The 27,586-nt window shown below is 38.1% G+C and overlaps 1 protein-coding gene across 1 annotated transcript in view; it reads left to right on the forward strand.

Moving 5' to 3' along the window:
* Rcd1 (Reduction in Cnn dots 1) overlaps nt 1-27,586 on the forward strand; it is a 250,715-nt gene that overhangs the window by 24,891 nt on the left and 198,238 nt on the right. The window contains exon 3 of the mRNA XM_067135952.2: nt 9,100-9,210. Within this exon, the coding sequence (XP_066992053.2) occupies nt 9,100-9,210 (111 nt within the window). The remainder of the gene's footprint in view (nt 1-9,099; nt 9,211-27,586) is intronic.

Consider the following 27,586-nt stretch of genomic DNA (forward strand, 5'->3'; position numbering starts at 1 on the left):
AAGGTGGCCAAAAGCGTTGACATAAGGAACATCAATGCCTTTGTGAAGTAATGAAATGGCGTATGGCTTTTAGTGTCGGGAGTGTCCGAGGACAAGTTCCCCTTGCCACATGCAGGTCTTTTGATTTGACGCTCGTAGGCAACCTGCACATCGTGATGAGGATGAAATGATGATGAAGACGACACATGCACCCATCCCCCGTGCCAGCAAAATTAACCAATGATGTTTAAAATTCTCGACCCTGCCGGGAATCGAACCCGGGACCCCTGTGGCCAAAGGCCAGCACGCTAACCATTTAGCCATGGAGCCGGGGAAGTGTAGCCATAGATTTTCGGTTGGCAGCTGAAAATGATTCTAGTATTCATGCCGTTAATTTGGAGGCGTTTACACTTGGAATCCATGGCAGCACCTAAACCAAGGACCATCAAACTGAACACTCGTTGATTATCATTATCCCACTGTGGTACAAAACACGTCACCTGCGGACTCTGGAACAATGGAAGAGTACTACGTAGAGTGACAAATCTCACTACACGTTGCAGTAGTCTGTTGGACCTGTGTGGATGTGGTGAATGTCAGGTGAGCATTACTTACCGATGTGCTTCGGTCTCACTATGATATTGGGCAGAAAAAGCATGATGGGGTGAGCTTGTTTATTGGGTTGGGTCTTGGATCACTGTTTTAAATTCCTCAAACCATGGTTGTCAAAGCCTATTAGTCAGTATTGGACAATTCTATGCTACCCGGCCTGTAGCAACAATTTGGAAAGGGTCCTTTTCATTTTCAACATGACAGTGCACCCCTTCAAACAAAGGCCATAACCAAGTGGTTTGTCAAAATGGGTGTGAATGAAATTGAAAGGCTGCCCCAAGACCCTGATCTAAACACGATTGTGCATCTCTGGGATGAGTTAGAGTGTCAGCTGACAGTCAGACCAGACCGCCCTGAAATGGCTAAATGGCTAGAGAACTATTCGCTGTGTTGCAGGAGGAATGGAAGAAAATATCTGTAGACATCTACCAAAACTTTGGAAGAAGTCTTCCTAGATGGATAAAGGCTGTGGTAGTGGTGAAGACCTGCTGACTCTCTGGTCATCCATATGAGCCACCTATCTCTGAGAAGATAGGTGGTTTGAGAAGTACTGAACCGGTGCGGTTCTTTGCGCTCCTCTGTCGGTCATTATTTGAAAAGAGTTTTTAATGAGTTTGAAGAAAGAGAGTTTAAATTTTGTTAATGATTTATTAGTTTTAGGTTTTAATATAATATTTGTTGATTTTAATTTTTATGAAATTTTGCCAGGAATCTCGGCTTGTATCGTATCTTAACAGGGCTGACACATAAATTTATTGAAATACAGCATATGGTTAGAAACGGGTGGTTGCTCATCTGTGTACTAACCCTGTCGGGTATTGCTTTCGAAAATGCAATGGCATATGTCGTATATATTGCGCTAATTTACTTGTGAATAATTTCATTGCAGATGTTTAGTTTTAATTTTTCCAACATTTAGTTCGACTTATAGCGGTGCGCCTGCCTCGGTTTAATTGGTTGCTATGCTTTTAGAAGGCTTGGGTTTTTAAAGGAAGTGAGAACTTTTATGGAGACTTGGGAAGTAATTGTAGTGTGAAAGGTGGGTGGAGTGGGGTGGGGGTTCTGATTTGGTCTTATATTGGTATATGGTGGTGATCGGGGTTGGGGGTGGTCTGCTCTAGGTCATGATGCAATTTAGCAGTAATAATTGTAGAAGATAGTATGGATCTTGAATTGTGGGGTGAGGGGGAGTGGTTGGGGGAACAGGGTTTGAGGGGGAGGGTGTGATTTTAAGGTTTAGGAGGGAAGGGGGATGTGTGTTTGTATAGGTAAGGTGGCGTTGTTGTCTGTGGTGTTTCTTAATTGCCTGTTTAAGATATGGGCAGAGCTGCTGACTCCATAGGAGCTCCATAGCACCTAAGGGTGCCTGGTCATCAATGGCAGTGTAGTGTATTGCCTATTTTTAATTAGAAGTTACATGGAGGAAACTAAGGAAATCTGATCTGAATATGTTACGAAGTTTCGAACCACATTCCACTCTGGGTGTGTCAAAGTACTCTTGGCTGTGAGTTGGTTAGGAGGGTATTTCTCATTGAAGACTGGAATGGAACAAGTACTGCAATCTATGGTGAGCTTGGTGAACTTTCTAAATAGAAGACATACTGTAAATTTGATTTGAATGAACCTTGCATGTAATATAGCTTAAGGTAAGCAAATGTAATGTAATTCACAGTTGTACAATGTCTCTCTAGTTAAAGGAAAAATACTGGTACATATTGAAGTTAACGCAAAATTAATCTTGAGAGTTGGGAGAGATCCTGAAAATTTCGTTAAGTGCTGTTCATGAACATTTAATATGGTACGAATACACTTCTTACTCTATCTGCAATATGCTCCTGAAATACAGCAACATCGGACCACTTTTAAATGAGTGACTATTAGAAAGGAAAATTAAATTATTTACAAAAGTGTAGTTGAAATAATCGTGGAAACAGGCTGTTGAAGTACCAAACAAGCATGGGAGAAAAATGCACATATTCAATGTACGGTATTTCAAGTGCATACTTAAGTTTGAGCTGCTCACGTACAGTAAGATAGCAAGGTGATAAATTTGGATATGTAGGCTGTTGCAGTCAGTTGGAGAAATTACTCCAAAAATAGTCAGCATATGAGGGCAGAACTATGAAACAGAAAAGACATTGTGTTCTATTAGGTTGTCCTTAGTTACTAACTGGATGGTGTAATATAGGTTTTGTGCTTGCTTCTCTGGTGAAGGTTACAGGAACAGTAAACCAGAAAGTCTATTGAATTTACCTGTGCTGTGCTTAAATATGAGAGACCTATATGAGTACACTGCCCAGCCCTGTAGTGTAGGGGTAGTATGTCAGCAGTTTCCTCTTAAAACAGTTATCACTACACATCCACCATCTTACTAAGAGACCCCGAGTTCAGGTCCAACTCAGAGAATTTTGATCCTGGACAGGGGACTGGAATGGAGTTTACTCTGCCTCATGAGACCAACTGTCGAGCTGTTTCATGTTTAGAGGCAGCAGACCCTGTCATGACTGAGGATTTAGGCACGCTGTACATGTTGTAGTCAAATATCTCTAAACCACCTGGCTGGGTAGAAATTGTCTTAGCAGGCCTTTAAATAAATGTTAAAATGAAGGGTTTAGATGAATCTCTTCCCATTCATTCTTAACACTTCATGGTTTTCTACAGACTTCTAATTGTGTATTTTCTGAGAAAAGAGTATCAAAAACTGCAAAATAATATTTTCATCGAATTTTGAAACTTATCATTTTTTGAAGAAAAAATATATGCCATAACTTGTTCTTTCTTTTAATAGCTCATGTTACGTATTATCCGAAAAGTAACAGCTTCTGCTGTGGATTATTGGTAGATCGCAACATTGCAAGTTCAAACCCGGCAGAGTCAGATTTTTGAAGGGCAGGGAAAAGTCCATTCAACACTCCGTCTATGATGACCACATGTAAAAGATCCCTGGTGACACATTTTATGTTTACGTGACAAAATTAATTGAAACTCTGCAGGGATCAGCTAGGAGAGATCCAGTTTACTGACGCGGAGGCAGCATAGATGGTGTCATATTAAAATGCCTGCACATGGTAGCTAACGCCATATGATTATTATTATTATTATTATTATTATTATTATTATTATTATTATTATTATTATTATTATTAGAAAAGTAATACATTTTGTCTAGCTGTGTGTTCATGAGATTTTAAGAAACAATGGACGACTTTTGAACAGAACTGTTTAACTGAAGGGCATATTACCAGTAGAATGTGCATTCAAATTATTTTCATTTAGCTAATTTTGAAACATTTATATGAAATTAGGCGGTGTTAGATTTTCATAACCCTCCGGCAAATGAAAGTACATGAAATACATTTTGAAATGTATTCAAAGGTCTAAAATGGGCCATGTTGACATCTCAGTACCCTTTATCTGGTTGTAGGTACTACATTAACTGGGCTGTGTGGCTCAGACGGTTGAGGTGCTGGTCTTCTGACCCCAACTTGGCTGCCTTGATCCTGGCTCACTCCGGTGGTATTTGAAGGTGCTCAAATATATCAACCTGGTGTTGGTAGATTTACTGGCACGTAAAAGAACTCTTGCGGGACTAAATTCTGGCACCTCAGCATCTCCAAAAACTGTAAGAAAGTATTTAGTGGGACATAAAGTAAATAACATTATTATTAGTACTACATTTCTGGTAACAGGTACGGACCCTCTGCCTATGTGAGCCCCAGAGCACACTGATCCAGTGTGTAACATCTGGTAAAGGGTCCCAGCTCAGGGTAACGAAGACCTCAACGGCAGCAAAAGCGGAGAATATGATTCGGTAGAGTGGAGCTGGCGGAAGAGGCAACTCATCCAATGGGGTAGTACAGAGGGAACTCACTGCCTTGTGGGATGACAAGGCATCCTCAAAGGCTAAGGGAGTAGATCCCTGAAAGAAAATCCTTCTTTATGTTAAGCCCAGCGAGCCAGTAAAGATGTAATTGTTTAATTGCTTTCAATGTGCGGACAAGCCTCGGATCGAACATACCAGAAAAAGACTCCACTTCTCTCCACTTCTGGCACTTCAAGAACAAAATGGAAGTGGATGAAATCAAAGAAACTGAGGGAAGATTAAAAGCTATACTGGCATGGTAACAAGAAGGAAACAAAGTATGGAGTTGGATTTGTGCTACATAAAGATATCGAAGCCATAACAAATATCACATATATCAATGAGAGAATGATCAAGCTAGAGTAAAACTTGGCTTGAACAGTCTCACAATAATCCAAGTATATGCTCTGCAGACAGGATGTAATACTGACAAAAATCAAGAGTTCCTTGAGAATTTGGAGGACCATGTACAAGAGGATAATATTATGATAATAGGGGATCTAAATGCCCAAGTTGGAGTAGATAGAATAGGCTATGAAGCAGTAATGGGGCCCTTTGGATATGGGGGAAGGAATGCTGAAGGCGAGAATGTCCTAGATTTCTGTGCCAGAAATGACGTGATAATAAAAAAACACCTCCTTCAAGAAACAAGACACCCATCAAATAACCAGATACAGCTGGGATAGAAGAACTAAAACAGTTATTATGTAATAACAGATAAAAAAGTGGAAAAGGCGTGAGAGATGTAAAAGTTATACCCAGTGAATGTTTAGACAGCGATCACAGGCTACTAATAGCTGACTCGAACATAAGGTTGTGCGAACACCAAGTACACAGAAAATACCAAGAAAAAATTATTGGAAATTGAAAGATGAGGCAAATAAAAAAGGTTTTCAAGAGTTAGTAATGGAAAAGGTACCGAAGAATGAAACACAAAGTGCACAGGAGGAATGGAACCTGTTTAAAACAACATTAGTGAGTTGTGTGGCAGAAGTATGTGACAAAACAAGAGGAAGAAGAAATACCAGTTGGTGTAGTGAAAAAGTAAGAGGAGCTATTAAAGACCGAAATATGGCAAAAAACTTAAAGATGTTGAGAAGCAAAAACAAATGCAAGGTGTCTTACCACAAGATAACCAAAAAATAGCTGACCTTGAACAAATATATAGAGATAAGAAACTATTAGTGAAGAGAATTGTGAAGTAAGAGAAGGATAAGAGTTGGGAGATATTCACACAAAGACTAAAGGAGGACTCAAAAGGGAATCAAAAGATGTTGTATGGAATATTGAAGAGTGGGAGATCAGACAAAGAGGATATTAAAGTAATTGAAACAGAGGATGGAATCCTAATCCAGAATATAGAAAACATCAGAGAAGAAATGGGAAACTATTTCAACTGGTTGTTAAATGGCAGTGAAGAAGAGAAGCACAAAAACAATGAACCTATCGAACATGGAGAAGAAAAAAGACCAATTACATGGACAGAAACAGAAAATGCCCTGAAACTTATGTAAGGAGGGATATCACTAGGAGTAGATGGAGTATCTGCAGATATAATCAAAGCGGCAGGCACACAAGATCTTCAGTGGCTACATCGAACATTAGGAGTAATCTGGAGATAAAATAAGACACCAGATGAATGGAAAAAAGGAAAAAGGGAAAGATCTGATAGTATTGTTTCTAGATATAGAAAAAAATCTAGGACTGTTGCAAGGAGAAAAATACGGGAATGTCTGCATAAACTAGGGACTCCAAGTTCTCTAATTCGTAAGATCCAATTGTTATATGAAAACTGAAAGTAGTGTACAAATAGGGAATGGTAGATCTGAATGGTTATAACAAGGCAGTGCACTATCTCCACTACTTTTCCTTGCACTTGGATGTAATCATTAAAGAAATTAAAGCTGCGGAACGTGGAGATTTGAGATGATGGAGATGGAGATGATGTTGCCAGATGGGGAGAAACGGAGCAAGAAGTCCAAAGGAAATTAGATTGCTGGGTCAACAAATTTAAGGAATATAAGTTAACTGTGAGTAAGAAGAAAACAGTAGCAATGAAATTGAGTAAAACACCCAGGGAATGTTTCCTCATACTTCATGGTGAGAGAATTGAATGTGTAGAAAGCTTCAGCTACATATCTTGGAAGTATTGTATCGAACCAGGGGATTGCTAAATTGGAAATTCAAAACAGGGTGACAAAAGGTTCCACATTCTTCTGTCAGGTATGAAATCTAGTGAGGGACAAAGCAGCTCCCTTAAAAGCCAAACAATGTTCAAATCTTACCTCCTGCCAATCATGACATATGGGTTGGAGACCGTGTGTTAAAAGAGACATTAGCAAACTGCAAGAATGTGAAATGAATTTTTTTTACGATCTGCTATGCAAAAACAAGAAGAGACAGAAGTAGAAATGACATGCAAGTGACCTGTACGATGAAAGAAAGACTACGCATTGCATGGTTGAAATGGTTTGGACATGTGCAAAGGATGGAAGAGACTAGAACCCCCAGACAATACTTGGAAGTGGCAGTACCTGGAAGCAGACCTGTTGGACGTCTCAGAAGAAGGTGGCTGGATCAAATATCGAGAAAGGAACAACACTGCAGGATGTGAAAGGAGAGGAACTCTATAATGACAGGAACCGATGGAGGCATATTGTCCACAGAAGTCCTACCCGGCCCGCTGGAAGGATACCCAGATGATGATGATGATCATGATGATTAGTACAACATTAAAATTAATGGGCTGTGTTATAACAGTCTAATATATGCAGTCGCAAAGCTCTAATAAGAGGAAGGTTCATCCACTTGACAGCTGGAGCGACACTAGCACTTCTAGCAGCGAGGTAGAGGGAGCTTGCTAGCAGACAACAGGGAACGAATTACCACTACAGTCTAAAATGGTCATAACTTCTGAACGATTCATGCAGATAATGTCCTGACAAGGTTATTGTAATCCTTATGAAATAGTGGAGGAGGTCAAACAATTTATTTCGATGAGGAGTTCGAGGATAATATCAAAATATTTATTTAATCTTAAGGAGTTATTTTTTTTACTGCGGACTATAACATAAAATTGCTTCCTGTGGGCAACCAGTTCGAAATAGGTATATACCATCGCTGACTTTTTTGTAAAGGTTTTTATGCTCTACAATTCGTACGCTTACATATGGGGTCTATCGTTGATGGTTCACGCAGCGTTAGCCAAGAAAGCAAATGACCGACCATGGTAGAGCGCTAGCCTTCTTAGCCCAACTTGGCAGGTTCGATGTCGGTCGGTCACTTGCTTTCTTGGCTTATGCTGCGTGAACCGTCAACGATAGACCCCAAGTGTAAGCATACGAATTGTAGAGCATAAAAACCTCTACAAAAATGTCTGCGATGGTATACACCTATTTCGAACAGGTTGCCCTCTAAAAGCGATTTTATGTTATAGCCCGCGGTGAAGAAAAATAACTCCTTAAGATTAAATAAATATTTCGATACTGTCCTCGAACTCCTCATCGAAATAAATTGTTTGACCTCCTCCACTATTTCATAAGGATTACAATAACCTTGTCAGGACATTATTTGCATGAATGGTTCAGAAGTTATGACCATTTTAGACTGTAGTAGTAATTCGTTCCCTGTTGTCTGCTAGCAAGTTGCCTCTACCTCGTCGCTTGGTGCGCTGTAGTCGCCTCGGATGAAAAATATCATCAGAGCTTCGCGACTGTATATATTAGACTGTGGTTATACTCTAGGGGGCTTTAAAATTGCCATTACAAATTCTGTAGTAGCGACAGTGTGAAGCAAGTGTGCACATAACCAACGTCAAGCTAAAGGACAGGAAAGTTCAAGTCTATCAGAACCCAGGAAGAGCATGCACTCTCAGCTTGGGAGCATGGGTTGTTGACCATGGTTCCCCTGACTGAATCTGGCATTGCTTCCACTTGTGTCGGGTTCCTCACCTTCACCTTTCCTGTCCGATCACCCTTGGTCAACTCTTGTTCTTTTCTGACCCCGATGGTATTATGTTTTCGAGGCTTGGGGAGTCTTCATTTTCATGCCCTTCATTGTCCTTCCCTTTCTTTTGCCGATACCTTAATTTTTCAAAATGTTGGACCTCTTCCTGCGATTAGTGTTAATAGAGGATGGTTGCTGTGTTTTACTTCCTCTTAAAACAATAATCACAACCGATACCACCACCCAGTAATTTATTAGGCTAGAAGTGATATTTTGAACTGGTCCAGCTTCCTTCCAGATTAACCCAATCACTCACTCTCCTGCATACTTTGTGGTCCTAGCTTAGACTTGGAAAATATCGTCTTGCGTCTTTCAAGCATCTCGATGGCGTGTAAATGGAGTTATATATATTTTTAATCGGAATAAATGGTATGCATGCACTGCTGTAAGTTATTTATTAAAATGAGGTGGTGGCAACTGTCGAAAAGTGTAAAAATGCAACATTTCCAGTCACCGAGTATCGCATTTTCAACACTTATGTTGCAGGTTTTGAATTTTGTTGGGATGCTGTTGTAAATTGCAAAGTCTCTCTCTTTTTTTAATGTACTAGAAAGTTATTTTATATTTAAATGCTGATCAGCACCATATTGGTCTTTTACTTTCTGTGCAACTTTTTATAAGTACGTGGTTTAACGTTGTAGATGCCGTCATATGCAGACTATCCATCGAATGTTCCTAGCCCAACAAGTGATAGCAGTGAAGAATCCAGCACCAATCTTAGTAATTTTTTGCGACAGTTGGCAAGTCAGTCAGTAAGTAATTTACATACTCATCGTATTTGCTTCTTTCCTGTCTAGCAGCAAAATTAATATCTCCTTTCTAGTGTAATTCCAGATCTTCATTGAAAGGTGTATTCTATATTGAATAGAATGTCTAAAGTACTGTAGTTTTATAGTGACCATTTGAAAATTTCTATATCAGACTGCCAGAAATGGAGGTGAGTGACAGTTAAGTTATCTATATTGCAATCATAAGCAAATTACTTAGAATATCTCTACTCCATAATGCTGGACAATGGATTTTCTTGAACATAAGAGATCAGTATGACATGGAGTATAACTTGCATAGTAATGTTGTACTATTAAATTTGAATGAACAAGAATCATCTCAGAGCTCCACTTGAAGTATTATACGACTTCGGAAAGGAGAAAAATAAATATTCCCAACTTTGTTGCTCCAACGTAAGGTGTAATAATTTTAGAAAGAACTAAGACACTTATTTGATGTAATAAATGTTCATAAGGTTTATCTCGATTAATATGGATAATAAAATATTTATTCATTTTATGTGGCCTGCTTGGTGGTCATGATCGTTAAGGCGTCAAGTCTATATGGTCTGACTCCATGGGTTAACAAGGTCAAGTCACACGGTCAAAAGAAATTTCACCGTCAGAGTGTTAGCTGGCAATGTAGGAGAGGTGGTGCTGTACAATTTCTAATCACTAGATCGCATGCTAAAAGCTTGGATTCAGTTCCTCATTTTATCTCATTAACTCCTCTTATGAGGTTGACATCAGCAAGGGTATTGATTCATTCATTCATAAAGTGGCAAAATTAGGGCTCTTGACCTTCTGTTACACTTATTCACACATAATTTTAGAGATTTTTACTACATTAAATTTAACTATCATGGTAATTATCATTATCTTGAAGAGTTTCAAAGTGGTCTGGTTAGAAAACATCAAGCCATGAATGCTGAAATGAACAGAAATCTAACTAAGTTCAGTGATACATTGGGTTGGTTGTTGACCTTCTCTTCCCAGAATAACAGGTTCTAACCCCTTCGGTCAGTGGCTCGGATCATGATGTCAACGGTCACATAAAACCACAAGCTTGCCTGCTTTCTAACTCAGTTGTAGTCAGTGGCATTAAAAGTTGTTTAAATACAACTACTTAGTGTCATTTTTTTCTGGTCTGTTTGAGGATTCCTCTGGGACAAAATTCATATATTTCAACCTCTTTTAAGACAGCAATTAAACAAACTTTATTATTATTATTATTATTATTATTATTATTATTATTATTATTATTATTATTATTCAAATATATATATATATCCTGACCTTTTTCTTTTAAAAAGCTTCATTTTGATCATCTTACTTTGGATACTTTCATTGTTGTGAGCAAGGAGTTTTGGTATAACATTTGCTTTCGTGTGTAAAACCTCTTCCAATAGAAGTCTTTACAATATATATATGATGATTGGGCTAGTGTCCACTGAAGACATTTTTAGTGTTAACAAAGGAAATGTAACAGCCTTCATGCCGAAACTCACGTTGAAACTTTGGTGACAACTATTGTTCTACAAGAAGATTGCATGCAAAAGATTTCCGCTTCAAAACCCCAAAATCTAAGCTGGAACACTGCGTGACCAGATGGTAATGCAGCGCATCTGATTATCCTTGCCTCGCTTGTAAACTGTGTAGACCTTGACTCACGGTTTTCTATTCGCCGCTCCCCTACTGGCTTGCACAAAGTTAGGGCTGTGCAAGCCAACTTGTAGCTATTCGTATCACTTTCCTATGTGCAGTAATTCAGAGGTTTATTTCAGAGCCTTGCAGTGGAAACCGGCAGCTAATTTTTGCATGTGATCTTGTAGCACATCGGTTATATCATCATGGTAAGTTTCAACATTAATTCCAAATACAGTTCTCATGTAATTTTTATTTTTCACGCATTTTTGCCTTGTCAATATTATTAGATTCAGTATTATAAAATCTTCAAACAAGCAAGGATATACAGGGTGCATCACAACTGTATCGACAAAAAAGTCAGGGATGCTCTTCGTGTTATGTTAAGAATGATGGTGCAGTCGGATTGGCAAAGAAAGTTTTTCTTTTAGACAAAATGAAGTTACTTTGTTACTTCTGGGTGTATGATTCAAATTGACTGATTTGCTGTATTTGCTGTGCCAGAGAGCCAGCCACTGCCTGTTGCTCTGTGTCAGAGAAGGAAAAGGAAGGGAAGTGGGAGACAGAGGTAATGCGCGACACACCAGCCATCCTACTACACTGTTGTGAACTGTGCATCGAAGTAGGAGGGGTCATATTGAACATCTACTGTATTGGGCATATTGTTTCCTTTGTTCAGTATTTCATTCCATTTAAAATGTTGTGAGTGAAGGAATACACAATCATGGAGCGGCAGCGTTGAATCTTCGAACAGGCTAAATAATAAAGAACGTTACTGCGACCAACAGACGAGAGGAAAAGTGATCTGGTGCATTCCTTGAGTGACAAGTGTGTCTTAATTACAGCATGTTCTTGTACTGTGTGTTGCAGTTATGGCTGTTTAATAAACGAACTATGGATATTGCCTGTAAGGGACAAGGACAGTCCTGTTCGAGTCAAACAAGAAAACTTGTACATGCGCACTAGCATTATCTTTATTACAAGATATTAGAAACATTTCGTATTGACGGTTTTCACTTTGCAAAGGAAAAATTAAATGTATCCTAATTCAATACAAAACATAATTCCATCAATAGATGGAGCAATAAAATTCAAACATGTTTCGACTCGTTTGAGCCATCTTCAGTGAAATAAGTGGAGTTAAAGTAATCTACATAATACAAGCTAAAAACGAGCTAAAAACATAAAGAAGGAACAAAAGAAAAACAAGAGAGACATGACAGAAATAAAAACAATAACAATATACAATATTTACATCACCAGATGGAGTAATAAATAACTAGCATTATCTTCTGTCTCCATCGTACTCCCCCTCCCTCCTCTTCTGTACTTCGAAGTACGGTAGCAGCTTGTGCTCTGGCATAGCAAATACGGTGAGTTCTTCTATTTGAATCACGCACCCAGAAGTAACAAAGTAACCTCATTTTCTCAAGAAGAAACATTTTTTCTGCCTATCTGATTGCACCATCGTTCTTAACATGGAAGTGCATCCCTGATTTTTTTTTTTTTTTTTTTTTTTTGTATAGTAATGATACATCCTGCATATAAAATCCCTATGCCCATCTTTCACAACGATATTGAGAAAACAATAATGTTTCAACAGTTGAAATTGGCATCGGGTATAATTTAACTTCCCTTTACAAGATTAATACAGTGAACCTCTCACGATCACAATTTTTCTGCTTTTAAAAGAAAAATGGGTTTCATAGAAATAATTGTGCCGTATCCACTATGCGGACATGCACATTTCCATCTATCAGCACGAGTTTGAACTAGACCATCACTGAGTTCCGCCACCTTTCACAATTTACCTTTTTTTTTTTTTAACCGTCATATTTGAACTAAGTGAAAGTGTCCTCTTCACCCTTCTGGCATATGCCATGACATAACCTTTGAAGAATTCTTACTGTTGAGTTTGTGAAGTAACATCTACCAAATTTTGATTATGAGTGCTTCGTTGCAAGTGGTTGCTTAGTAGACATTCTCTGTTCACATAAGAAACCAAACCAAACCCCATGGCGCAACAGCCCCGAGGGGCCTTGGCCTACCAAGCGACCGCTGCTCTGCCCGAAGGCCTGCAGATTACGAGGTGTCGTGTGGTCAGTACGATGAATCCTCATGGCCGTTATTCTTGGCTTTCTAGACCGGGACCACCATCTCACCATCAGACAGCTCCTCAATTGTAATCACATAGGCTGAGTGGAATTAGAACCGGCCCTCATAACCAGGTAAAAATCCCTGACCTGGTCGGTAATCGAGCCCGGGGCCTCCGGGTAAGAGGCAGGCATGCTACCCCTATACCGTGGGGCCGGCTTTCTGTATTCACATACAATGACAGATTTATATGCATAAATTAGAATGGGGTCATTCCTTCTATGACCGGTACCTTCATTTTTCAAAGTGCCAGACCCCTTCCATTATTTACCCTCTGATTAGTATTAATAGAGGATGGTTGCCCAGTTATACTTCCCCTTAAAACAATAATCACCACCACTACCACCTCCTCCTCCTCGTAGGCCTGACACGAGACTCATCAGAGAGTGGGATGTGTCAGGCACTATCCACTGACACTGGGGTATGTGCAGGTAAATTTATCAGAAACCCATTAGTAGAGGCACAATTTGATAAGTGCATGAATTTCCACAAGGGAATTATTGCCCGCCTAGTAATTCCTAATGAAAAGTGTTAGTTTCTGATAAGAAAATTGGATTTTTCACATCAATGGAGCATATAAAAAATAAGGGGTATGGCTTTTCAGGCATTTGCTTTGTGAAACCATGTTGTGGGAAAAGCAGGTCGACATTAAATGCAGTCAACGACCTTGTGCAAGACATTTAAGAATTCAATGTTGTACACAGTTTTCATAGCTACACAGTCCGGTTCCATAGCTAAATGGTTAGCATACTGGTCTTTGGTCCATGGGGTCCCGGGTTTGATTCCCGGCAGGGTCGGGGATTGTAACCTAATTGATTAATTCTGATGGTTCGGGGCTGTGTGAAGTCATGCTTTTCAGTGTCGGCTTAGTTAAATGTAACAAAAACTTATCAGTCTGTCAAACACACTGCAACAACAATATAAATTACAACACTATAAACTTACCTGTAAAAATACACACTGTTTTACAAAGAATGACATGTTTCGTTCTACAAGAACATCCTCAGATTCTAACAAATCACTTAAAACATGCTTAAATACGTACAGTATTGTTTACGTTGCGTAAAATTCTCAGCGATAGAGAGTTTAGTGATAATATGAACCAGTAAAGACAAAAATATATAAGAAAAAAATTTAAAAATATTAATACTTGTAAATTTATTTTTTCATCTTTTGAGGATCGTTGATCTGTACTAAGTTTTCAGAGAGAACATATTTAATATATCAGAATGGAATTATGTTTTGTATTGAATTAGGAGGATACATTTAATTTTTTGCTTTGTAACGTGAAAACCGTTAATACGGAGTGATTCTAATATCTTGTAATAATAAATTCAGATCAATCGGTCATACTATAGATTCAATTCAGATTTCATTTCCATTCAGTTGGCAGTATTACCGGAACCATTGTAGCTCCCTCCTTACTCCTCACCTCCGTAAAACGAGGTGTCACTAAAAATTTTGCGGATAGTACTGTCAACGGATGCATGACATTTGGCACTGTAGAAAAGAGAAAAAAGGCTGCTGAAATCACTCAAGATACATTGGCACCATCTTAAGTCAGGACTGGATGAGAACTATTTCACTGTGTCAGTAATGTCCCATATTACAGTATATCAAAATCACTCTGAAAACTTCATAAAGACATGACACTTTAAGGAAATTTAAGCAAGAAATTGTAAATCAGACATGTCACGAGTCACAACTAGACTTTCGGTCCACGGCTTCCACTAGAAATTATATGAGAAGAAAACGTTCCGTGTACCTGATCATGATTATGTATTGTGCAGTGAATGTTTGTAAAATGAATTCACGTACAGTTGTGCAAGGAAAGGACTATATATAGAAGAGAGTGAGGCATTGTTGTAACTCTTGCACACTTGTGCACGTTTATTCTATTACTAGCAAGATACCCGTGCTTCGCTACGGTTATAAACCAATATTCAAAGTTTTACATTTTGGGGAGACCACTATCAGCTGAGCCTGTAAACGCCCTCAGTTCATACGTTAAACTGTTTTGGGAAAGTGATTATTTTCCGTTCTAACACTCATTTGAATCCCATACGGAAGAATTTGAATGTTTTAAACGCTATCTTATTTAACGTCTAGGATGTAAAAGCAACCAGCCTGTGAAATTTTGATTTTGTATGTCGAACAGTAATGGAGGAATGTATACTTTTTTAAGGAGTGAATGTTTTAAAATATTTATTAACATGTAGGATATAGAAGACCACCTTTCATTAAAAAAATTTAGTTTGTGCCCAAAACTGTTTCGAAAGAATGGATGTTGTGTTTATGAGAGTCAACTCCATGGCTAAATGGTTAGCATGCTGGCCTTTGGGCACAGGGCTACCGGGTTCGATTCCCGGCAGGGTCGGGAATTTTAAGCATTATTGGTTAATTTCGCTGGCACGGGGGCTGGGTTTATGTGTTGCCTTGATAATAATTTCATCCTCATCATGACATGGAAGTCGCCTACGGGAATCAAATCAAAAGACCACCTGGCGAGCCGAACTTGTCCTCGAATACTCTCAGCACTAAAACCCATATGCCATTTCATTTCAACCACTATCTAAACCCCCTTAGGGGAGAAATATTTTGAAGTATGCGATATTTTACACCTACAACTTTGTATGTCAAACGGTTTTGGAGGGATGAATAATTTCGTTTGCGGAGCTAACGTCATTTAACACTTTAGGGGTGGAATGTTAAAACATATTTCCTATTTTACACCTAGTATTCAAAATATTACTGCTATTTGGAATTTTGTCTTCGTACGTTAAACCGTTTAGGCGGAAGGTATGAATATATTTGTTTTCAGATCTTAACCCCCATTCAACTCTCTGAGTGGTTAAATTTGTTTCAAACCTTCTGTTATTTAACACCTAGGATATCATTTGAAATTTTAAGTTCATAATTTAAACGTTTTCATACAAATGCATTTTTTTGTCATCATTACTTACCCCCCCCCAAGTCAGAACCCCCTTAGGGGTGTATTGTTTTAAGTCCACTTTTAATTTTTATCCTCATAAAAGGAATTCAACGCCTTTTTCAGTCCTTTTCACAACCCCAACGTAAGTGGGGTTTTTCCGGGACAGTAAATACGTGTTACTTTATTTTCTTTAAGAGAGATTAAAAATACAAATTTTCCCGTTTGTAATATGTTACGTTTTTGGGATATACTGTAGATATGCTCATTTTAAAAAATCACCCCCCTTAAACACTTCCCCTTAAGTGGATTTTCAGAAAACAAATTATGCATGTTCCTCTACTTTTACAGGAGATACCAAATACCAATTTTCTCACCTGTAACGTCTTCAGTAGGCCTATTTGATATACAGTATAAGTATTCTCATAAAAATAATTCATCACTTTATTCACTTCTTTTCACCCACCCAACCCCCTTAAGTGAATTTTCCAAAAACAAAAAATACTTTTTTTATAAAGAAGATTAGAAAAATACAAATTTTTATGTGTGTAACATCTTCAAGAACGCCTTTTTCAGTCCTTCACCTCCTTAAGTGAATTTTCCGAAAACAGAAAATAATTGTTTCTTTATTTTTAAAGAAGATTCCAAACACCAATTTTCATGTCTGTAATATTTTCAGTTTTGGAGGTACCAGTATCCAAATAAAAATAATTCAACCCTTTTTTCCATCATTTTTACACCCCCTTAAGTGTTTTTCTGAAAACAAAAAAATACGTGTTACTTTATTTTGAAAAGAGATTAAAAATATCAATTTTGACATCTGTAATATGTTAAGTTTTTGAGATATACTATAGATATGCTCATTTTAAAAATTCACCCCTTTTAACACTTCCCCTTAAGTGGATTTTCAGAAAACAAATTATGCGTGTTCCTTTACTTTTACAGGAGATTCCAAACACCACTTCTCACGTCTTATAACATGTTACGTTTTTGGTACATATTGTAGATACACTTATTTCAAAAATTCACCCCCTTTGTCACTCCTGTTTACCCCTTCTTAAGTAGATTTCCCAAAAACAAAAAAATATGTGTTTCTTTATTTTTAAACCAGATACCAAATACCAATTTTCTTGACCACAACATTTTCAGTTCTTGAGATATAAGTATCCTCATAAAAGGTATTCAACCACTTTTTCACCATTTTCCACCTCCCTTAACCCTCTTGGAGCCAAGAGCCGATCTGGTCGGCCACTCCCCATCAGCTGGAAGAGGCCAGAGCTCCGCCTCCACTCTACTGCTGTAAAGTGTCAGGTCGTTTTCAGTGGAAATACATGTATTTTAAATTTCGCGTATATCTACCGGTGTATAGCAAATACCGGCATGAAATTTTCTACATATCGACTACGTAGAATAAGAAACTGGTTTGGAGTGATATAAAGAGTCAAAGACGTTTTATTGTTGATTTACAGTTGTTGATAAAGTTTATTTTTAGGAAGAGAAAAATATTTTTGCACTTTCTCTCTCAATTTCTACTTTGAAAAAATAATTTACGATACAAAAGAATATACGTAATTATGTATAATGTATTTCTAAATACAGTTCTATAGAATAACTAATTTGAACGAGAAAAATAAAAACCTAAAAAATAAAAATTCAAACATGTGTCAGTAGTAAAAACAAGACAATTTTACTCACCGATACAATTCGCGTGTTTGTATCGATGTTTGGCAAATACTGACAACAGATTTTCTATGTGCAGACAACACAGTATTAAAATAATTCTGAATTATTAAATAAGTAAAAATAGTAGTTGATATTATAGTTTTTTGTTTTCAGAAAAAAATAGTTTTTCGTTTTCGGTTGTAGTATATATTAGAAAAATAATTTTACAATACAACAGAATTTACGAAATTAAGTATGGCACTAAAGCCGTGATTTGCTTTGATTTACTAAGCGACCGCTGCTCAGTTCGGTACCTGCAGTTTACGAGGTGTATCATGGTTAGTGAGACGGATCCTCTCAGTAATTATTCTTGCTTTTCCAGACCGGGGTCGCCCTCTCAAACTCAGATATCTCCTCAAGTGCAATCACTTAGGGTCACTTAGATTGAGTGAACCTCGAACCAACCCTCAGGACCAGGCGAAAATTCTTGACCTGGGCGGAAATCGAACCCATGACCTCCGGGCGAGAGGCAGGCACGCTACACTTGGCCCGCGGAGACCGGCATTTAGGTAATGATAGAAGACTATTAATGACTATAAGGTTTAGCAGAGAGTAAGTGAAAAGTAAATTGAAGTGGGATATGGGCGGAGAATCAGACGGTGGGGCATGTTTAGATCCAAGAACTTCCTTGAAGGAGACAGGAGGTTGAGGAATGTTGTCGAGTTCATTGGGACAAATTTCCATAAAATGTTCTCCAGAGGCATCATCACTTTACAATGGCGAAAAATGAGAGTATCCTCCTATTCAATACATCATATATTCCGTCATTAGACGGAGCAAACAAATTCAAACATGTTTCGGCTCGCTTGAGCCATCTTCAGTGAAAAAAATTAGGGGGGTTGGAATAATTTACATAATATAAGTTGAAAAAATGCTAAAAAAAACATAATGAAAGAGCAAATTAAAAAACAAACAAAAGAGAGCCTAGATAGAAACAAAATTAGCACAAATATACAATATTTACATCAATATGCAGAGCAAAAAACAACTTACTGCGACAAAATTCAGTGAAACAGGTGTTAATTTAAAATAATAATTGAAACTAAAAACTGCGTTAACCTAAGAAACAAGGGAATGAGAAAACAAATGATGCAGATGGAAATGAATAATAGTAGCACATGGTGAGGTTGTGGACCTCATAGTTTACAAATGATTGGTTTAGTAAAAATGACAAAACAGTTTGAAATTGCTGTCAAAATCATCCTAGTAGAAACCCATCACATCAAATTGGTCAGGAGGAGAGCGGGAGCAAACATTTTTGAGAAACCAAGCCTGATATAAGCTGCAGGCGAAATTTGGGTTATATCAGGCTTGGTTTCTCAAAAATGTTTGCTCCCGCTCTCCTCCTGACCAATTTGATGTGATGGGTTTCTACTAGGATGATTTTGACAGCAATTTCAAACTGTTTTGTCATTTTTACTAAACCAATCATTTGTAAACTATGAGGTCCACAACCTCACCATGTGTTACTATTATTCATTTCCATCTGCATCATTTGTTTTCTCATTCCCATGTTTCTTAGGTTAACGCAGTTTTTAGTTTCAATTATTATTTTAGATTAACACCTGTTTCACTGAATTTTGTTGCAATAAGTTGTTTTTTTTCTCTGCATATTGATGTAAATATTGTATATTTGTGCTAATTTTGTTTCCATCTAGGCTCTCTTTTGTTTGTTTTTTCATTTGCTCTTTCATTATGTTTTTTAGCATTTTTTCAACTTATATTATGTAAATTATTCCAACCCCCCTAATTTTTTCACTGAAGATGGCTCAAGCGAGCCAAAATATGTTTGAATTTGTTTGCTCCGTCTAATGACGGAATATATGATGTATTGAATAGGAGGATACTCTCATTTTTCGCCATTGTAAAGTGAAAACCGTCAATACGGAATGATTATAATATCTTGTAATAAGAGACATCATCATCATATTCGTTATCACTAGTTTCATCTACCACCATATTCAGAGTAGCTTTATTGCTGTTAGACACAATTAATGTCTCTTCTTTAGCTGCGGTGATTCCGCGGACGTGTCCGGTATAATTTTGTCACTACTCTCTGAACTAAATTCCCTATCGCTATCCGATAAATCATCCGCGTTAACTTCGCACTGTTCCAAATACTGCATTAATTTATTGTCATCAATACCTGCTGAAAAAATATCACGTGAACAACATGCCATTTTCCTGTCACAAATCCACTCATTGCAAGGAGCAATCTCTTACTGACCGGTTAGCGGTATTTGTAAACACAGGAAACGACTCTTGTGAATGGTATAACATCCTCTTAGAACTGCCAAAGCAAGGCCAGGCACACAATAACGTGTAGCCCCTTTACTACAGATTGTAACAAAAGTATGCACGTCACTATAGGTTGCCTCAAAATTATGTATATCACAGAATTTTAAGCCGGCCGATGTAATCGGCTCTGGCAACTTCCGACTGGATTGTTAAAGGCCGACCAGATCGTCTCTGGCGATTTAAAGGGCGGGTGCTCGCACTACCGCCTGGCACCAAGAGAGTTAAGAGGATTTTCTAAAAACAAAAACTAGTGTTTCCTTATTTTTAAAGATTCCAAATACCAATTTCCACGTCTTTAAACTGTTAAGTTTTTGAGATATACTCATTTTAAAAATTCACCTCCCCCCTTTTCACCCCCTTAGCGACGGAATATCCAAAAATCCTCCGCTAGTGAGCACCTACATTGTAATATAAATGTATCCGTTAAATTTCATTTCTTTATGTCCATTAACTCGGCAATGATGAATCAGTCAGTCAGTCTGGACATATATATATATATATATTTTAAATCAGCTGATTCAACTTGACAGTGCAGCTCAGCTGGTTTACTGTCACAACATATCTGTCTTATTCCTTGTTATGATTGTCGGACTACAGCTCTACTCCTTGTGACATTGAAAGCTTTACAGTCAATATTGGATTTTTTTGTCCCGGGTTTCACAGAGAATACAGAATGATTACTATTTCACCATGTGTCAGTATCGTCCCATGTTACAGCATATCAAAATTACTCTGAAAATTTCATAAAGATATGACAATTTAACCCTCAAACACGCGTATGGGGTGGAATTCACCTCAGGCAATTTTATTTCCTTGTAAAATGTACAAATAACCTTTCTGTGCTCTTCCCATCCTTGTACCTCTCTGGCTAGATCCCCGCAGAAAGAATCACTCTTACACAATCTAATGAAATGTTAAAAATGAGAACCATATTGAGAAACTTACACTTGGATGACAGTAGTCATCTGTGGGAGCGCTAAAGTGTTAATATCACATGAAGTATTTGTGCCCTCCTTTCAAGGTGGTAAAAGTGCTTCATTACTGACTTGAAAACCAGAACTGTTTGTTGGTTATTATTGCCTTGTTATCTAAACAGTTACCTTATTGTCCTTCCATTCATCTGTGTAACAGCATATATTTTATGGAAAGCATGTACTGCCAATTCTCCCTGGATCAGAATCCAAGATGCATCATGATGTTGACCATAACGTTTTTAAGGGCAAGTAGGTGTATTTGTATGTATGCCCAAAAAGATCAGTCAAATGAGAATGAATGGAAATTGGCTCATTGTTGGGTCTCTATTTGAAAAGGTCTACATTGAAGTAGAATGGAGCAATAATTTAAATCAACTATTTGCTATTACAGTAGTTAGTGATTGTTGTATTTGGTGGTAAACTCTTTCTCCTTCTCTTGAATTGTGGAACTCCTTTGGTGTACCTCCTCCTGTTGAGATCATTTGAAAAGAACAACCTTCAACTGGGAAGGTCAACATTCATAACACAAGTAGAGATGTGGAAACTTTACAGTGAAGTACTGGTACCTTGTTTGGTTCCGGTAAGGTATCATATTTTTTTTTCTTCAACAGTTTTGTTGTTTAATCTCTATTAATAATATTAGGTACATTTTTATTGTGTTCAGCCTGTTTTATAATATTGCATGATAAACCAGTGGTTTGTCAGTTAATATTGATAAACTAGTGAGATGAGACATTAAAACTCTCCAGTCTGTCAAACACACGAAATTTCAATATAATTTATAATACTATAAATATATCTGTAAAAAATACATACTATTATACAAAGAATGACATGTTTCGTTCTACAAGAACATACTCAGATTCTATCAAATCACTTGAATCGTGTATATATGTACAGTATTGTTTATGTTGCGTAATCTTGTCAATGATAGAAAATTAGGTGACGATATGAACAAGTATTAACACATTTTTTTAAAAATTATTAAGGATAAGTACGCACAATGTGCATTACATAAAACTATTTACACAATTGTGTTATCGACGACAACCTCTTAGAACGCACAAGAGCGTGATATCTACCACATGCCTTTTTACATAATTTACAAATGCACTCTGGTGTGGGCACATGGAACACCTCTTGTTTCACAAATCCTATGGTGAAAACCGTGCACCGCGGAACAGGTCGCTGTGTGTCTTAGTTCATAGGCAGTGCCCTTCCATTCTCTTGACATCATGGCCATTGTGGAATGGAAATCAATTGGGATCTCCTTCTTTTTTGCTAGTAGTTCTTGTAGTACCTTGTTGTATTGTCTTGTGGACGGTAGTTGGTGATCCAGTCAAAGTTCTTCAATAAAAAAAGGTTCTCCTGCTAGTTCATATGTCAGCCTCGAAGGGGTGTATTTCAATAGGCAAAGCAGTTTCTTTAAAAATATAGCTTTCACTTTCTCTAAGTCTTTCAGATTACTTTTCCTTAAATTACCCCATATTACATCCAAACCATACGTTGTGATAGGTGTAATTTTTGCTTTAAAGAGTCTCAGTGCCAATTACAGAGACATGTCCCTGAGATGACTGTCATTCACTGATCTGACAGCACATACCACCTTATCTTTCACGTGACATGTGACTTGTGTCTGAAGAGTAATTCCTAGGTATTTGAAGTTACAGGTTTGAAACAATGGCTCATCTCTGAGATAAAGAATTTCATCCTTGGCTGTTCTTCCGCCCTTTGTAAAGATCATTGCCATTGTTTTATTAAGGTTTATTTCAAGATCGTTGTTTTGGGCCCATATTGCTAATTGATTCAAGTTTTCCGGAAGATCCTCTTTTGATTTTGAGGTCAAGACCATATCAGCATATATGACGACTTTTACTTTCTGAGGATATAAGACCTGTACTACATCTGCAGTAGCGACGTTAAATAGAAGAGGGCTTAGAGGGTCACCTTGGAGTACTCCGTTTGTTTGATCGAAAGGGTCAGATATGGTTAACCTGTTATCTGTTTCTACATGGTTGTTATGTAGAATATCCTTAATCTTATGATGTAGTGGTGTTCCAGACCAATCATTTCTGTGATCTTCCTCACCAGTATGGTTCTATTAATTTGGTCGAAAGCTTTAGTGAAGTCTGTGAAGACTGCATATATCTTCTGTTTGGAAATCTTAAAGTGTCCTGGATTATGTCTAGCAAATATTTGACAGCGTGCAGTGTCGATCTCTGCTTGCAGAAGCCCAAGTGTTCTTCCGGAATTTTCTTGTCTACCAGTTGTGTCAGTGTTGTAGGAAGTATCTTCATCATAAGTTTGAAGAGAGCATCTTCCAAAGCAATGCCTCTGTATGCACTAGGATCACTGGAGTCGCCTTTCCCTTTATACAACATTTTTATTCTTGATCTCCAAAAGTCTGGGATTCTTCCCTGTCGAGAGCATTCATTCATCAGAGCGGTCTATGTTTTTACGAGTATTGGTGCTGCATCTGTCAGATATTCATTATATATTGAGTCAGGTCCACACGCCTTCCTGTCTTCACTGTTTCTTATTGCAAGTGAGAGTTCCTTTACTGTGATGGGATCGAAAACACTTGAGTGATGGTCTATACCTGGTTTGGTGTCTTTCTCTTGCAAAACTGGACTAAGGTGATATTCCCATGTTTCAACTGGTATATCCTTTGGAAATTTTGGTTGGATAAGTTCTAGTCTTCTGAATGGATCTTATTCTATTTCTTCTGTAAGTGTTTTCTCCTTCTTTTATTGATAGTCTTTCTTAGCTTTTTTTGACGGTGAACTTGTATTGCTTCCGGAGATCTGCATATGTTTTCAGTGTAATTTCCATTTCCTGTGTTCTTACTGCATGGAGAACATGTATTGTTCTTTTCCTTATTTGAAAGAACTTTACATTAAACCATGGTTTGGCTTTCCTGGGTCTTTCTTCAGCATGCTGTGCTGAATTTCATATGGCATTCTCTAATTTCCAACATGCTTCATCAATGTTTCTTGCATTTATGGTTTAATGTATGTCGGAGACCTTGATTGTTTGTAATTTGGGGAGATCTAGTTTCCTTGATACTTTGGTCTTGCTCACTTTCGTAGGAGTCGCATCTCTTTCCAGGTATAGTATTATTTCAATGGGTAGGTGTTTTCTAACGGTGATATTGTCAATCACTTTCTGTTGAATAAAAGTGAAACCCTCATGCTTTTGTTTCTTTCTTGTTAGCCAGCAACAGACCTTGTTCCATGTAATGGAGAAGTGTGGAAGTTTTATGTGAAGGTACATCAATGTGGCAGTTAAAGTCACCTGCCACTATCAGCGAATCATTTCTCCCTACTAGACTTATCACTACAGCTAAGTCGTCTATTAAATCTTCTTCCGGAATGTCTGGTTGAAAGTAGACGCAGACTATGTATAAACGGGGTGTCATCACGAAGAGTACGTTATTTGTCCGGTGCTTCACTTCAAATGGAGATAGGTTGAGTTTAAGAAGGCAAGAGATACCTCCTATAGGCCTGCCTATGTTACTTTTATTAGCAGTATTGTGAATGCACTAACAACCATCTGTTCACCAATCTTCTCTAAGAAAAGTCTCTGTTAGCAATACTACGTCGTAATCTTTAAAAATGTTGTTTGGAGCTACTGTAGTTGTAACACGTTCTTTATCCCTTCAATGTTCCATAAAAGAATCTTTAGTTTTCTTTTTCTATCATGATATTACTTGGAGTTCTTATTTCTTGCTCCGGGTAAAGTTCCAGTGTCTCTTGAGGAACGAAAGAGATGTCTCCTTACTTTGACATTTGAGAGCCAAAATTCTGAACCAGCTGACAGTCGTTAGCAGGGGTAGAAGAAAATAGAAATAATCCAGTAGCCAGCCCCTTTTTATCAGGAGCCAGCACATTTTTCGCAAATATACATTACTAGCAAATGTACCCGTGCTTCGCTACGGCATTCTACATTGTATTCGAATATCGAAGTAAATACTGTATAACAGTAAATAAGATTGTTTTAAAATGGCATGTCTCTTAGCGTTATCCGAGAAACAGCATAGGGAGGTTCTCAATACGGTGTTTCCAATGTAAAGTGCTTGTTACGGATTTGTGATGATAACGGCAGGCTCACTTGCCTACTGCCATTCACAATCGAGTTGGAAAGTTTTCATTATAATTGCAGGCCCCATCGCCTGCTGCGCGGTCACAATCGATTTGTGAGTTTTCGTTACAATGGCAGGCCCCCTTTCCTACTTCCAGACAGATTACAGTTTTCATTAGAATGTTTGGCAACTTCCCTACTACCAGTCGAAATTGAGTTGTGCAGTTATCATTATAATGACAGGCCCCTTTTCCTACAGCCAGCCAGCTTACTACCAGTCACACCAAGGTGGTGAGTTTCCATCAAAATAACAGGCCACTATGCCTGACACCAGTCACATTTTAGATGGATACATTTGTTTATAAGGGCGGGTAACCTTGCCTACAGCCAAACACAATCGGGTAGGGGACTTTTAAACAACAATGCATGCTCCCTTGCCTTCTGCAAGTCAAATCGAGAAGTGAGTTATTCACTACAATGGTAGGCCTTCCTTACTAATGCCAGTTACACATGTGTTGGAGAAGGATCCCATTCCTACTGACAGTCAAAGTCGGTGTGGGGAGTACTGATTACAATAGCAGACACACCCTTTCTCGATAGCTACAAGACAACATCAGTGAATATAGATTCACATACGATGTGTTACGATATGTCCACATGAAAGGATACTTGTTTTACGGTTTACAACAATATCTCCCATGACCGCTAGGCAGGTCCCGTGCAGAACTGAAATGTCCAGTTCCAAGGTACGAAGAGCAATTACAGAATTCAAGACTCTGCCAAAAGCACAGAAAATGTTTATTGCACATATTAGAATATATGAGCTACAGAAAAAAAAAACGTGAAACACCACAAGACTTGTTACTTTGTAAAGCAATGGGAAAGTACATGTAAGGGAACTCCAGATTTCAAAAAATAAATTTTCAAAACCGAATTTGAAAAGTCAGGCGCCAGGTAAAAATTTTCAGGCGTCATGGCGACTGGGCGCCCGGTATTTTTCGACCCCTGGTCGTTAGGTAGTCGAAGCAAATTCCCACTTTGAAAGCGTTATTCTCTCCTGTGGTATTCAGGTGGTCACATATTATATTGTTCTTAACTCCATTGTATTTAAGATGATTTATGAGTTCATCTTTTTTTGTCATTGGGTGCATATTGCCTACATACAACCAGGCCATTTTATCTCCTGCTCTGAGATTAGTATTTTGTATTTGGTTTGATCCCCTGATAACAAGTATATGAGGACGTCTTTGACTACTTCAGTCCATGGAACTTCTTTTTCTGTAAATTGACTCTGGGGATATTCCCCATCATTTCTCTCTTCTGTAGTTCGATGCAGTGCTCTTTCATGTTCAATATTGTTACATGCTTGTCGGTTTCCATCCTCGGTGATACTTTCCCTTTCAGTGTTTTCATTCGACTTCTTATTAGATGGATTTGGGGGCTAGTCCTTTCTTGTTGGTCTGTAACTCATCCTTTTTATTAACCTTGATAGCTGCAGGAGTTATATCTCTTCTTGTATGAATTTGTGCTGTGTTTGGTAGCACTTTTCTTATTTCTTCCACTACTGTCTTTTTTATTATTTCCTTTAGATTTCGAATTTTCTCCCAGATTGCTTTTAATTCTTCCCGTTCATTTTTCACCATTACAAAGTCGTCCTTACATGCTTTGCATAGCCACATGAGCGAGCATCTTTGTTTCTTAACAGTGGCGAAATTTCCTGCACTGATTCCTGCACATTCTTTGTGGAACCATCATTTGCAGCTGCCATCACATTCTATCGCCACATCCTCTTCAGTTACATCTTTCAGACATTCTCTGCTTGGGGCGGTGGTATCTGCTAAGTCACTTTCTTTTGATAGTAATTCTGATGCCTGTTGCATGTTGAACTGTGGCATGCTATGTAGGAGGCTGTGGCAAGATGTCTATCTTTGCTCTGGAGCCTTGAGTGCAATTCTTGGATTAACCCATTAGTGCATGAAGTGAATTTGTTGTGTTTTATTTCCATTTATTTATACATTTCTACACTTAATAATTGCAGAAACACATTCCAACAATCAGAAAGTTCATACAAGTGATAGTTTTATTAACACAGGCCGTCCGATATATCAGACGCTTTGCACTCAGGTCAGTACAACAACGCTTGTTACTCAGCATTATATTGTACGATAAATTTGCAAGCTAGGTAGTGTTAGGTCGGCCCCGCGGTGTATGGGTAGTGTGCCTGCTTCTTACCCATAGGAGCCGAGTTTGATTCCCAGCCAGGTCAGGGATTTTTACCTGCATATGAGAGCTGGTTCGAGGTCCACTCAGCCTACGTGATTACAATTGAGGAGCTATCTGGCGGTCCCGGTCTAGAAAGCTAAGAATATTGGCCGAGAGGATCCGTCGTGCTGACCACATGACACCTCATAATCTGCAGGCCTTCAGGCAGTGGTCGCTTGGTAGGCCATGGCCCTTCGGGGCTGTTGCGCCGTGGCGTTTGCTTTTTAGGTAGTGTTAGAGAGTTGGATTACCTTATCCAATTTACACTGTAAAGTAGATCTTCAATTTCCACTAAAGA

Source organism: Anabrus simplex, chromosome 1, assembly GCF_040414725.1.
Source record: "Anabrus simplex isolate iqAnaSimp1 chromosome 1, ASM4041472v1, whole genome shotgun sequence".
In the NCBI taxonomy this organism is placed as follows: Eukaryota; Metazoa; Arthropoda; class Insecta; order Orthoptera; family Tettigoniidae; genus Anabrus; species Anabrus simplex.